Source organism: Medicago truncatula, chromosome 4, assembly GCF_003473485.1.
Source record: "Medicago truncatula cultivar Jemalong A17 chromosome 4, MtrunA17r5.0-ANR, whole genome shotgun sequence".
NCBI classification, from domain to species: Eukaryota; Viridiplantae; Streptophyta; class Magnoliopsida; order Fabales; family Fabaceae; genus Medicago; species Medicago truncatula.
In genome coordinates, this window is record NC_053045.1 from 55,890,931 (window position 1) to 55,905,018 (window position 14,088).

The following is a 14,088-nucleotide window of genomic DNA, read 5'->3' on the forward strand; positions in this document are numbered from 1 at the left end:
GGCAAGTAATGCGTAGTTCTTTCTATTTTCCGATGTGTGTGGCCCTCCATGTTTGACTTGTTTCCCCCATCTTGCACCGTTTTTCGTTTTCCTTATATCCACACGCGTTATTGCCTTAGATGGTGCCTTTATAAAGATAATCACTTCAGTTAACTGAGCCACAAATATAAAACACTAAATTATCAAATTTCACGTGTCTTTGACTAATTCTGACACTCTTCCGACCTTTCTCAAACTTAATGAACCTAAAAAATTGACATATCTTATAGTCAACTAATTTTGTACTCACTAGCCCTCGTTCTACTAGACTAACAACTTAATTATTTTCACGGTAAAGAGTTAAATTTCAGACAAAACTATATTTAGATTTATACAATGAATATGTCATAAAATATTATGTAGAGACGGCAATTTGGTATTATTACATCATAGTCCACCATTGCATTGCTTCTTCTTCTTCTCTCTCTAACCTATTCAAGTACAAGACCATGCTTGATATTAAATATTGAGTGAACTATGTTGATTCTTATCTGCAACTAAACAAACATAAGACAATTCAATTCAATTCAAAGTGTGAAACTGAATTTATTATTTTCTTCATAGCCGCCTCTAGTCTTCATTTGTATCTGTTTCTTTCAGCTCCCCAACCCAGATCCCAAGTTACCAACTTTCCTTTCTTTTACACCTGATTTTGTCTTTTACTTCACTTCCACGTCTTTCAATTCCCTACTTGTGTTTTTTTCTCTGATTTTAGTGTTCCATGTTTTGGTGAAATTAAAGTTCATTTAACAAAACCCCTCTTTAAAAATTTCATCTTTTGTTGTTACTGTTGGAAATTCAACTTTCCTTTTTTTTTTTTTTTTATCAATTCATAATAGTTTCCTCAACAATTCACAGTTGGCCAATTTAGTAAATTGGGCTATTTGTTTTGGTTAATTGCTTTTCAGACAAGTTTTGTTATGTTAGCAGAACCATAATTCATTTTGGGGTTTTTAGTTTGAGGTAATCAAGGTTTGTGTTTTAGGTTAAGTATAGGTTACCTGGGCCCTGTTTGGATAAACAGCTTATTTTGGAGCTTATAGCATAAGCGCTTATCATATAAGCGCTTATGCTTTCCTTATGTGTTAGGGCACAAAATTGAAATTGAAGTGCACTGTTTAGTTAAGAATGGATGTTACTGTTGTGTTCTTGGTGCTGTTGCTGCAATTGTCAACAATTTTTGGGTCTGAAGTTGTGTTACAGACAAAGGGTTGTGGTGATAATTTGGTAGCAAATTCATATTCTAGTCATGGTGAGGAATTGTTCTACATAAATGGAAATGTGGTAAACAGAGTTGATTTCTGTAAAGCTCTCCAATTGTATATTGCAAATGGTTGTGATTTGAAGGATTACTTTGGAAGTAACAATTGTGTGTTGGATTTGAATGTCTCTTTTGGTATGGTTTGTCAAAGATAGTGTTAGTTTATGATGCACATTTTTTGTTTATGTAATATTCATTTGTGTTAATCTTTCAAGAATTTTCAAAACAGCATTTGTTTTAAGTTTTAACGATTAAATGCTGATTTTTATTTGTTGCAGTGAATTTGCCTTCAACAGCAGGAAGGAAACTTTTGCAGAAAGATTTGAACAATAATTCGACGTCACAAGGAGATCCTAAGCAAGTGTCAAGCAGCCAAGTTGGAATTTTTGCGGGTGGAGCTTTGTTGGTATGTTGTGCTGTTGTTTGTCCTTGTTTCTATGGGAAGAGAAGAAAGGCAACTTCTCATGCTGTTCTGGAAAAGGACCCGAATTCAAGTGAGTTGATGTTCGTTCATATATACCTTTACCTCATAGTTTGATAACTAGCTTGTACTTTATTACCTTAGGGCCTGTTTACTTACCAAACAGTTTTCATTTATGAAATTTGTGTTCATTTTAAGTTGCTAACAAGGAGATAGATAGAAGACTCGTGTAGTGAACAATATTGACAGAGAGAAGACAGACAGGTAGTTAGGGAGAATGTATTTTCAAAATACAATGTTTTCACATTTTAAAAAAATTCATAAATGTCGAATCCGTTTTCATAAATTATAGGGAAGTATTGAATTTGTATTCTATAATGTTTATTAGTTGAAGCGAAGATGAAAAGTAAACAGATCCTTAAATTATAGTACTCCCTCCGTCTCTAAATAATAGTCGTTTAAGGTTGATGCACAGTTATTAAGGAAATAATTAATTGTGTTGATTTTGATGGTAAAATTAGTATCATTTACTAAAACACCCTTATTAATTGTAGTTAGTGGAGTAGTTAAGTTGGATGAAGTTCAATAAATAAGGGTATTATAATGGAAAAAAATAATAAATGCTGCATTGGTATTCTAAAGTGACAATTATTTTGAGAAAAAGAAAAATGGGTAAAAAGACAATTATTGTGAGACGGAGGGAGTACTATTTTTTTTCCTTTTCATTTTTCAAGATTGCGCTTCCTCTTACCTTTGAATGACTAGTGATGAACAATTTTGCTCTTGCAGTGGAATTAGGTTCCTCCTTTGAACCATCAGTTTCTGATAAGATCCCGGCTAGTCCACTTCGGGTGCCACCTAGTCCATCAAGATTCTCAATGTCTCCAAAACTCAGCAGACTTCAGTCATTACATCTCAACCTGAGTCAGGTTTCTAAAGCTACCCGTAATTTTTCAGAAACATTACAAATAGGAGAAGGAGGTTTTGGAACTGTCTACAAGGCTCATTTAGATGATGGCCTGGTTGTGGCTGTAAAACGCGCAAAAAGGGTAAGTAGTAACTCTTGATATATATTTCATAAATCTGCAGTCAACATTAGAATGCGAAAGTTCTGGATTCTTTTTATCGGAAAAATTATGTATTGATATGATATTATACAATATTGTGAACTGTCTTGACTATTGTGTACCACTAAAATTGGTAGAAATATTTTCTTATCTTAATGGTGACGGCATGACTTAATCATACAGGAACATTTTGAGAGTCTGAGAACAGAATTCAGCAGTGAAGTTGAACTTCTGGCCAAAATTGATCACCGAAACCTTGTGAAGCTACTTGGCTATATTGACAAAGGAAACGAACGTATCCTTATTACGGAGTTTGTGGCAAATGGTACTCTTCGAGAACATTTGGATGGTAAGTCTGTGTAATATTCTTTAACAATATTTGTATTCAAATATGGAAACTAAATTTATTATTTTTGGATGACAAATGTTAGTATGTTAATTTTTTTTGAAGGAAAATGTTAGTATGTTAATTGTTATGTTAGTATTTTCTCCCTTGCCAGGATTCAAACCCTGGACCTTTAACTCTTCAATTCTTTTAATTCCTTACCTCAACCAAGTGAGCTACCCCTCCCACCCCCCCCCACCCCCACCCCCCCAATATGGAAACTAATGCTGAATATCATTTTGGTATTGATGGCAGGTTTGCGTGGAAAAATTCTGGATTTCAATCAGCGCCTTGAAATTGCAATCGATGTTGCACATGGATTGACCTATCTGCATCTGTATGCAGGTCAGTAATCCCTTTAATATTTATTATGTAAATATGTTCGTGTTCTACATTTTCTTTCCATACAAGCCAAATGTAAAATGTACACTACATGTTAGAAAACTAGTTAGTGTATAATACTATAAACAGATGCTGTGAAGTCTCAAGTTTTAAAGAAACAGCTTTAACCAGAATTAGATGTTGTTTGATTATTCAAACATGGTCTATTAACTAAACATTATGCTCAAGTAGTGATCATTGATACCTTTTTAAGGGATTCTACATTCCCTTCTAAGCTTTTTTATTAGGCTTTAAGCTTTTGACTTTTTTTGGCATATTCATGCAGGCATAATTCCCCCTAAAATATAATACTTCCTCCGCCCAAAATAATCAATCTATTTGAAAATTTTACACAGATTATAAAAAAATTTAAATGAAAGAGAAAGCTAGAGAATAAGACTTTTACCAAATTACCCTTATCAAGTATCGCATATTCACCATTAGCATAAATGCCAAGTAATATTAACTTAGGAGTGATGTAAGTAGTATTAATTAGAGGGTACAATTGAAAAAAAAAATATTAATATTGCATTGAAAATCGAAAGTGTCATTCATTTAGGGACAAATTTCTTTTGTAAAAAGGTTGATTTTTGTGGAATGGAGGGAGTAATGTTTAAAGGTCTTCCAATTGATGTCTAATATTTGTCTTATCTTAGAACAGAAAAACAAATTATCCATCGAGATGTGAAATCATCCAACATTCTTCTGACTGAAAGCATGCGAGCTAAAGTCGCTGATTTTGGATTTGCTAAGCTTGGTCCTGTAAACAACGACCATACACACATTTCTACCAAAGTGAAGGGAACAGTCGGCTATTTGGACCCTGAGTATATGAAAACATACCATCTCACTCCAAAAAGTGATGTTTACTCATTTGGAATTTTGCTTTTAGAAATTCTGACGGGCCGTCGCCCTGTGGAGCTGAAAAAAAGTGCTGAAGAGCGAGTTACATTAAGATGGGTAAGCTCACAATTTGTTCTTATTTTGATGTTCTTTACATATATTTTCTTTATAACAGTTAACTATCAAGTTTAGTGCTGGCATACTTTGAAAAGATGATATAACTTAATAGGCTGGCATACAGCCAAGTGATCCTGTAAGTTAAGACTAATTTCTGCCGTCACTTCACAAAAATAGATAATTTTTGTCGTTATTCTCGTTGGGAATAATTTGATATGAGTTGCGGACTGATTCAATCCAAAAGGATTTTGTATCAATTGATGAGAGAAAATTGTGATTGGAATAGATTTTTGTAAGTTAGGCTCACAAAACTGACATGTAAAGGGATGATTATCCAAGACTTATAATCAAGACTACTTCATATCTCTAGTCAATGTGGGACTCTATGCACACCCTCACGCCTAGGACCGTACATTTGGAACATGGACAAATATGGGTGGGGACGTGGGGTAACAAAAATCTTGATCCAAAAAGATATATGATAGGCTTTGATACTATCCTAAAATTTGGGCTTAGGGTCTAACTCAACCCTATAAAATCGATCTGTAAGGGAGGACTATCCAAACCATAATAAGAGATCTAGGAGTGAGTTTGATACACAGTAAAATTTCTCAAAGCTGCAAAATTGGTTTACAAATGAGGATGGTCCAAGCCTTATAAGTTACAAGCACTACTTAGGTCATATCTCTAGTAGAAGTGGGGTTTTCAACATAAGTAATTGTAATTTCCCCTTTGAAGAACTGTAGTTACAACTTGTTCTCTTTGGACGTGTTTACGGGCATTAGCAACATGGGCAAGATTTACTGAAAAGCATTATATATATGCAGAATTTTCTAGTGAACTAGTAATTGTGGGATGGGGTTAATCTTCTTGCTTCCCAGTAATCACTGCAGTAGTAATAGATGAAAAACTTGGTTGTTGTTCCTCTTCATTCTTAAGCACTCAAACTAAATGATTCTGATCTTTTTGCAGGCCTTCAGGAAATATAATGAAGGAAGTGTGGTGGCACTGCTTGATCCTTTAATGCAAGAAGCTGTAAAAACTGATGTTGCTGTGAAGATGTTTGATTTGGCATTTAATTGTGCAGCACCGGTAAGATCAGATAGACCTGACATGAAAACAGTGGGTGAGCAATTATGGGCAATAAGGGCAGATTACCTCAAGAGTAGTAGCACAACTGCAAGGAGAGAATGATTGGTGAATTTGACCATTATAATGATATTCTCAAGTTGGTTCTTTTTTAATTTTGCTTTTGAAAAAAACAAAAAAAAAAAAATATTTTCTTTACTTCTTACTTTATCATGCCTAAAAGTGTTTCAGGCATTTTGACATGTTAATTTTCATTTGGGGTTTTAATCTAGATGGATTTCTTAAGTTAATTCAACCATAAACTGCAAAAGTCATTTTGAAGTTTAGATTGTGGGAGATTTTTTACTTAGAAAATAGCAACATGTTGACTCTGTTCCACTAGTGTGTTTATCTCTACCCCTTGACTCTATTTTACTTGTTGAAATATTTTCCTTGTAAAGTTGAATGTGGATTTTGGTTCCTTTGGATCAGTCCATGAAAATTCCTCAATCAAAATACAATTATGGCTTAAATAGGTTTTAGTTTGTATAAAACATGTTGTTTTTGTTTGATCCTCTAAAAGTTTTCTTGTCATCTTGTGTGAATATTATTTTAATCACTGTTGTCAATATTTTTGAATTAAGTGATGATGTGATTAACGAAAGATCATCCCATTACCACATGAACCACCATGTGGCACTCAACGAATTCTAATGAATAATGACATCTCCTTTTCACTGTATAGTACCAAACATTGAGTTCGTTAACTACAATTTGCATGAGATTAGCTTGACCAACCTGTAAAGTTGGGAAAATAATGTGGTTTTGTTTGTTCTCATTATGTAAAATAATGTGGTTTTGTTTGTTCTCATTATGTTCCCTTCATAATTTAGAATGAATCATTAGCTACATAATCCCTATATACTCCTTTTCATAGACAAACGTTAGTAGGTTAAATGTTATTCTTAGTATTTTTTTTCTCCTTCTTTCTCCATTGTGAGAGTTCAAACCCTTGGTCAAATAGTTCACCTAACTACTCTACTAGTAATAGTTTCAACAACTCCAATTTATGTAAACATTTTTGTGCATAACCAAAGTACGATGCCTTCAATGGAAGTTCAATGCTGTTACTATAGCAAAAGTACAATGCTGTTAAGTGCTCTTATTCAAAGGACCTTTTTTTTTTTACAGCCTTATGCTATTTCTAAATAATCCACTTTCTATTTTGGGTCATCTGAAAATAACATTTTTATTTTGGATATCGAATGGGTAAAAGTAATAAAATAATTTCATTTAGATGTTTCTTTTTTGATAAAAAAAAAAAAAATCAACTAATACCACTTGGAGAGAAAATATAATTCAAGAATCTTTTAAATCATTTTTCTCCTTCCCATAACGCATATTCATCGAAAGCTAAGTTTACATAGCCTACGTAAACTCAGTTTACATATTCATATTCTAAATTAACAAGGAAAATTTCAGTATTATCATCAAATTTAATTAAATTTGGGTGTAACCAAATTTTTTTAGGGTGTGAATAGAAATCTTCAAATGAAAGTTAACTTCTAAACTAAATAAAATACATTTCATCATTTCACTTTATTTTAACAATTGAAACTATAAGTTAGAACATCATTTTGCCTTTGTTCTATTGGTTTTCCATCTATACGAACATAGCCTTGTTGTTCTGTGAGGGAGGGAGGCAATCATAAATAATATTTGGTATAATGAGCTTAATACCGTGCAGCAATAATTTACAAGCCAAAGAGCTCATTGTCTAACAATTTGATTTTCCTTTTGGATATGTGAGTATAATAATTCGGACCTTTGAATTCCATCAAATTATGAGGGAAAAAAACCATAATCTTTTCTAGAATGTGTAAGCTTAATTAAGCTTGCTGGTCTTGCTCAGATGCCAGAAAGAATTTTTTCTAGAAAAGTTTGCCAAAATCTTAATCTTTTCCACCTGCTTTTTACCAGAAAAGGATGCATACCCAATATATGTTCCGGTGTAAAATCATGCCGTGTTAATATGCCCACCACGGGCGATCTCTGTGGTCACCATGAACAAAATAAAACTTAGTTTAGTGAACTGCTAAACAAAAATAATAATAACAGTGCATTGCATTTAAAAGGATTTCTTTACAAGAAAAAACTAGCGAAAACCTTAGGATTTCTTTACAAGAATTGTATAACAACATATAAATTTAGCACCCTAGTTAACTTTCTGAATAAAAATTGAAAAGCTGCAACATGAAATAAGCAAATTACTTACACCGGGTATCTTGGGTATCACGAGCAAGTGTCTTAAACCGACCTCTCGAAAAAGTATAAGTGCCTTTGCCAGTGACATTGTTTCCACAACAGTGTAAGGCGAAGCATTAGTAAAAGGATGTAGATCAACGAACATGCCCATCTCTTCCTCCGTTAACTGTATATCCTCAATCTTCACACGTTCAACTGAATACTTCTTCGCAAAATCATCTGATGAAAACTTTCTCACGACATCGTAACTATTCGCCACAGGTGATGGCAAGAAAGCTTTCTTCTTTAACAATGTGGTAAGATGGTGGCGAAGAATTATACCGAATAAAATCGGAGCTTCCGAACCCGGAGGCTCATCAATAACAGGGAATCCATTGTGTGCTGTTGTTCTAAGGATAAACACTATGTTGCGAACCTTCTCTATGCCATTAAACATCTGAAGCGGGCCTGTGACTACATCACCTACTGTTAACTGCCTCATATATGGTTCAGCGTGAGTTTCTAAATAGGGCAAACCTTTGGCTTTCATTATAAGGTCATATACATTTGCATTGAAAACATTTGCTACACTCTTGGAAACCACAAGCACCATCATTATTAAGGGAAGCAATAACAGGTTATTGGTCAGTTCTAGCATAATTACACACAGAGAAACCGTCGTCCTCATAGATCCACCAAGAAGAGAAGCGGCGCCAAGTACAGCATAAAGGCCATTGCTAAGATTGGTCCGTTCTCCAACCAATATTCCAACCAGGCGCCCATACGATGCACCAGTCACGATAATTGGCACAAACAGACCGGCCGGGGCAACAATTCCACAGCTAAAGATACTTAAAAAGAGACATATGATAAAAAAAACCAACATTGACGAAAGCTCGAATTCATTGTCAGTGTGCATGCTAAATAGGTTTCTGATAGCATCGTCATTTGTGTTAAAAATGAGACTGGCAAGGCCATTGTAGTGATTAGGAGGGCATTGGAATTTCTTGTAGATACCGGATCGACCTATTGTTGGACAAGGCTCAACAGCATCAGGAGGGCAAGGTCGGCATGGTGCAAGCCATGGCAATCCGAATAGAAGACATGATGTAAAAATGGAGATTAAACAAGCAAGAAAAAGTCTGCATATAGTGCCTTTCCTGCAAGAGTAAATAATTCGAAGAATGAGCTTGGACAGAACACAACAGTGTACAACGTTACGAAAAGTTTAATTTTTGCCATGTTGACTTAACTACAAAAGGAGAAACTTACTCGTTGATAACATTGTATATGCGAAGAACTTTGTTCGTCATAAAATTAAATAAGCTTCCGAGTAACCCTCCTACAACAGCAAGAATAAACACAGGAGGAACATCTACCAAATGGTATGAAATACTTGCTGAATAAGCATCAAACATTATCAGTCCCCCTTTACCGAATAAACCGCATTTGTCGCTTAGACATACATCAATCATAGCTCGAAGGAAAATTGCAACTGTTGCTGTTGTAAAAAAAGCTCTCCATAGAAGGGCAGTTCTCCACCTGTAGAACAGAAATTAAACATTTATTAATTTACCTTTGAGACAATTTCCATCTGAAGAAAGAAGGTTTTCAATAAAAAATATGACAAAATACCTAGAAACAATATTCAGATAAACACCTAGAAACAAGCTCGTTGAATAGTTAATCAAAAGTCATTCATATGACAAAAATATGATTCCAATCCTCAAGCAAAACATTGTGAAAATTGAGAGTTTACAACAATAAAATTTTATGTTAGGAAGATAGATAGGCATACAAACCAAGATGCCATCTCTTCAAGAGCAAACAAGACGCCGCCAACAGGGGCACGGAAAGCAGCAGCAATCCCAGCTGCTGATCCGCATATTATTAGATCCCGTCGATCACGGTCGTTCTTAAAAAATCTTAACCATCTCCATGTTATTCCATATCTTTTGGAGCCTCCCTGACCCAACAATGCTGCCACACATGCACCTGTATGCACCATAGGCCCTGCCTTCCCAATAACAAGAGAGCCTGACACTGCTGTAATACTTCCAATAATCTGTAGATAGAAGCAAGCAACATGAAAGTAGATCACTTTTTCAGAAGAAAAAAAACAACACTTCCTGTCAGACTATATCTAATAAAGGAAAGTAGAGTACTAGTTAAGCAACAACAGTGCCGATGATAGATTATGAGGCTGAATTTTGTTGTTGGTAAAAAGGTACTAAAGCATGTGCTCTATGCGTTAAGGAAAGAAAAGATGGGATATCGGAGAAAAGTAGACAGTAGGCAAGGCTACATTGATATAAGGGATTGAATCATTAAATTTGTGGATGCAATGCACTTATGTATTGATTGAGATTCCCTAATGTGAGACTCATATCAGGTAAACTCAAAAAAGACCTAAACAATGTAATTGGCACTTGACAGTGTGGCATAAACCAACCAAATTTTGGTAATCCCATCTTCAAACTAAAACTACTAAACAAGTCTTCATGTAACTATTGATCTCCACACAACACCAAACAATTTTAGCATCGTATATTATAATTTGCTTATGTGGATTAAGAACTACAAAAAGAACTTTGGGAATATGATCACGAGAATCATAGTATCACATGGAATGTCATAATAAATCAATGTCATGTGTAATATTTCCATCATACTAACGAGCTCGTTATCTATGTCACCCTACGAAGGAAAAACCTCAACATTCAAAGGAGCGTTGTATATTGCATACCTTAACACAGAGAGTTCGTACAGTAAAAATTCCAGGTGCATCAACACCATTTAGGTAAGCCTTCACCTCTGATATGCCTGAACCAGCAGCAGTAGGTGCTATAAAAGCCGTTATTATTGACGCAAAAAGCGTGAGACTCAAATTTGAAGCAAAAAATATAAAAAAGGCAAACATAAACCTGCAATCAATTTGGAATCAGTTTTATCAGCAACATAAACAAGAAAGTAATAATGGCATAAAAACAAAGAAAAAAAATAAATTTAAAATCTCAAGGGAGCATAAATAGTACCTCCTTTCCAACATCATATTGGATGTGGTGACAAACTTGATACCAGCAAGATTCTCAACAGCAAGATTGTTACAAAACCCAATAAAACCAACAATTAAACCAATCATAAAACATAATAGCCACTTCATACATATATACTGCAAAATCTGAACAACCCCTCTACTTCTCCAATCCTGCTTGAAGAATTCATTTTCAAAAATCCTGCAAACCCATAATAGAAACTGTATCAAATAAGAACAGGGTCATAAAAAAGATTCAAACTTTGAACAAAAGAAGAAGACCCAGATGAAAAAAAACAAAAAACTAACTCATAATCGAGACTCTCAATAGGGCAGACATTGGCACCAACGATGGCAACTTGTGAAGTTGAGTTGATAATGGATCTTTGAGAAGATAACAAGGGTCGGCGAAGAAGAGGTTCGGATTCTCCATTAGAAAGATGGTTATTGGACATGACAGAGATTTTAGTAGCAGTTGCTTTGTGAGTGTTGTGTCAGAGTGTGTGGTTTCAGGCACGTGAGGTTGACATGGTGAATATAGCAAAAACAGTCAGCGAGAGGAGACGAGGAAAGGAAAGGAAAGAAATATTTGTAATGTTTAACGTTGTACTTGTGATTGATATCATAAGGTTAAAACAGGAAATTTCTCAAAAGACAACAACGTTTGGTGTGGACTTGAGTTTCTGTATTTTTGGCAACAGTTTAACTCTTTGCAGATCATGAATCTCCAAAGCCTTTGTACTAAAGGTAACGTAACACTAACAGTAACACATTTCTATATTAAAATCGAAATGTAATAATGGTAGGCGAAGAAAGAAGTGATCATAATAAAATAGAATTGAATAATAATAAATTGATAGAAGTGAGGGGATGAAGAGAAATTGAGAAAACCAAGTAATTGTAATTAAATGGTTAATCAACTTTGATAAAAGACGAAATATTTGTTGGTCAGATATTATTTCTCAATATCCGATGGAGGAAGCCAAGGAGTGGAAGACTCAAATGCAATGTTGATGCCTCTTTTTCTACATCCAGCAATAAAGTAGGTATTGGTATGTGCATTCGCGATTCGGAAGGAAACCACGTCCAGTCAAAAACCATGTGGTTTTCACCACTGTGTCCAGTTAACATTGGAGAAGCTTTAGGACTTTATCATGCAATTCGGTGGATCAATGAACTTTAACTCACAAATGTTGATTTTGAGGTAGATTCGAAAACAGTAGCTGATTATTTCAACAAAGCAAGAGGAGATAACACCGAATTTGGATCCATTATGGAGAATACAATCCAGTTTTGTAATATCTTTTTAACAAACTCTCATGTCGAGTTTACTAGGAGGCAAGCAAATGAGGTTGCTCATGAATTAGCTAAGGCAGCCACATTAGGTCCTAGCTTCCACATCTTTGATGAAAGTCCAACATGTATTTCTGATTTAATTTTTAATGAAATGATATAAGTTTATTTTCCCTCAATTTTTTTTTTTTAATTTACCATTACTCCTTTCTTATAGGAAGGTTTAACACAAAAAAAAAAAAGTTTGAGAAGTTCGGAGTTTTGAAAGGAAGAGTTTAGGTGAAAATGAAATATGATAGAATTATGGAGAGGATGTCATGGCTTTAGATAGAGTGACTTTGATGGTAAGAAACTCATAGAAATTTTAGTGTATTTTATGAAAAATGATGATGGATAAAATGAGAGGGTAATGTATGAGAGTGAGATAATAGACAAACTTACTATGACTTTCTTGCTTAAAGGTGGTAAATTCATATCCAAGGTTTAGGTGTATTTAAGATAAAGTTAACTACTTAACAAATCAAATTCATTGCGTAAAAAAGACAACAAGTCAAATTCATTTTAAATTAGTTAAAAAATTCATCTTCAATTAAATCCACACGCACCCACTTTATAGTTTTGGAAGCAAGCAATGTGTAAATTGTTAAGTTCATCAATTAACAAAAAAAACATATTAATACATCGCTCAGAACAAAAATGTATATTAAAAGACAACCACGTTGTTGAACAGCATTTGATAATTTGTCCTCTAAAAAAATGATAATTTGTGATTTTTTTGAAAGAATAATTTGTGAACTTGAAACGTATATAATGAAAAACATTTCCTCTAAAAAAAAAAACATTTGGATCGGGCGCTGCAGTCTACCCCGTACATGCTATAGGTCGTCCCTACTATTCTTTTTACAATTACTTTTTTCACCTATTTCATTCTCGCATGCTCTATGTTTTTTTCTTCCAAAAGTGTCTCTGTGATTTTCGAATTTTAGAATCCAAACTACGTTTTTCCTTTGTTATATGGTGAAAAAAATGAGTTTTTCATCAATTAGGATTTTATAATCTTAAAATATCAAAAAATAGGGCGCATTACTTGATTCACTATTTTCAAGGATAAACAGTTTGGATATAATCCGAACTATATCAGCACAAATTCTAAACATTGTTTGTAATATGGATAGTCATTTTAAGGACAATATTAATCTCCTAACTCTCATTCATCTGTTTTGAGTCATTGTTAGTTGACTCAAAACATTAGCTAATTTCGGGCTATTTGATAGGATTGCTCCGAATCTTCCCCAAAAAATCAGAAAAAATAAAGCATCAGAACTCCCGTAAAAGAGACTTCTTACGAGACTCCGTCACTCCTCCCCTCAAAATCCAAAATTTCATCGTTTAGACCAATTTTTAAAGGAAAAATTTAAAAAAATTGCCCTTAGTTTTATTTGATTTTTAGATTTTTTTGTGGTATTTTTATGATTTTATTTGATAGTTTTTAACATTTTTTACTTTGTTTTTATTATTTTTTAAAGCAAAATTCAAAACTGCTGGAATGTGAGAGATTCTGATTGCTGATTATATATGAGCATATTTCCGATTATAAAATCCGAATTTGTGAAAAATCATTTCGGATTTTAAAATTTGAAAACCTCATAGATATTTTTGTAAAAAAAAAATAGGGCGCACAAAAAAATTGATTGGATGGGAAAAGTAATAATTTTTTATTTTTTTTTACAAAATTTGGAATTAAAAATAGGCCATCCCTACTAGACAATAAAGCAAGGGTGGAATTATAAAGGACAAAGTTGAGGAACAAGAAAATTGATAGTATTGTACCTCTTTTTTTGGTAGTGGTAGTATTGTACCTTTAATTGCATATGGAAAGTCATGTGAAGAACGAAATTGCCAAAACCACGCATGCATGTTATATGTGAAATTTAG

The 14,088-nt window shown here is 33.9% G+C and overlaps 2 protein-coding genes across 3 annotated transcripts; one reads left to right on the plus strand and one right to left on the minus strand.

Moving 5' to 3' along the window:
- The first annotated feature begins 403 nt into the window (after window positions 1-403).
- LOC11443686 (calmodulin-binding receptor-like cytoplasmic kinase 3) lies at window positions 404-6,115 on the plus strand. 2 transcript variants are annotated; one of them, XM_024782059.2, is made up of 8 exons: window positions 404-1,074; window positions 1,105-1,435; window positions 1,579-1,794; window positions 2,511-2,770; window positions 2,972-3,137; window positions 3,429-3,518; window positions 4,216-4,514; window positions 5,487-6,115. In XM_024782059.2, the coding sequence occupies exons 2-8, from the start codon at window positions 1,168-1,170 to the stop codon at window positions 5,706-5,708; spliced, it is 1,521 nt and encodes a 506-aa protein (XP_024637827.1). In that variant the 5' UTR covers window positions 404-1,074; window positions 1,105-1,167; the 3' UTR covers window positions 5,709-6,115. The 2 variants fall into 2 exon arrangements, with proteins under 2 accessions (XP_024637827.1, XP_003609432.1); XM_003609384.4 differs by having other exon boundaries at window positions 404-1,435.
- A 1,011-nt stretch (window positions 6,116-7,126) lies between these two features.
- Window positions 7,127-11,704, minus strand: LOC11442878 (putative chloride channel-like protein CLC-g). Its single transcript, XM_003609385.4, has 7 exons — window positions 11,170-11,704; window positions 10,862-11,062; window positions 10,573-10,750; window positions 9,629-9,891; window positions 9,099-9,368; window positions 7,858-8,986; window positions 7,127-7,634 (listed from the first exon to the last, which is right to left on the minus strand). The coding sequence occupies exons 1-7, from the start codon at window positions 11,313-11,315 to the stop codon at window positions 7,491-7,493; spliced, it is 2,331 nt and encodes a 776-aa protein (XP_003609433.1). The 5' UTR covers window positions 11,316-11,704; the 3' UTR covers window positions 7,127-7,490.
- Window positions 11,705-14,088: the final 2,384 nt, after the last annotated feature.

Excerpts from the sequence above, each read along its gene's own strand:
- LOC11443686 (XM_003609384.4), top strand. The coding sequence starts at position 1,168 with ATGGATGTTACTGTTGTGTTCTTGGTGCTGTTGCTGCAATTGTCAACA. Across the intron at positions 1,436-1,578 it reads GGATTTGAATGTCTCTTTTG|TGAATTTGCCTTCAACAGCA; the intron begins GTATGGTTTGTC and ends TATTTGTTGCAG. Across the intron at positions 2,771-2,971 it reads CTGTAAAACGCGCAAAAAGG|GAACATTTTGAGAGTCTGAG; the intron begins GTAAGTAGTAAC and ends TTAATCATACAG.
- LOC11442878 (XM_003609385.4), bottom strand. The coding sequence starts at position 11,315 with ATGTCCAATAACCATCTTTCTAATGGAGAATCCGAACCTCTTCTTCGC. Across the intron at positions 10,751-10,861 it reads AATATGATGTTGGAAAGGAG|GTTTATGTTTGCCTTTTTTA; the intron begins GTACTATTTATG and ends AATTGATTGCAG. Across the intron at positions 7,635-7,857 it reads TGATACCCAAGATACCCGGT|AGATCGCCCGTGGTGGGCAT; the intron begins GTAAGTAATTTG and ends TGGTGACCACAG.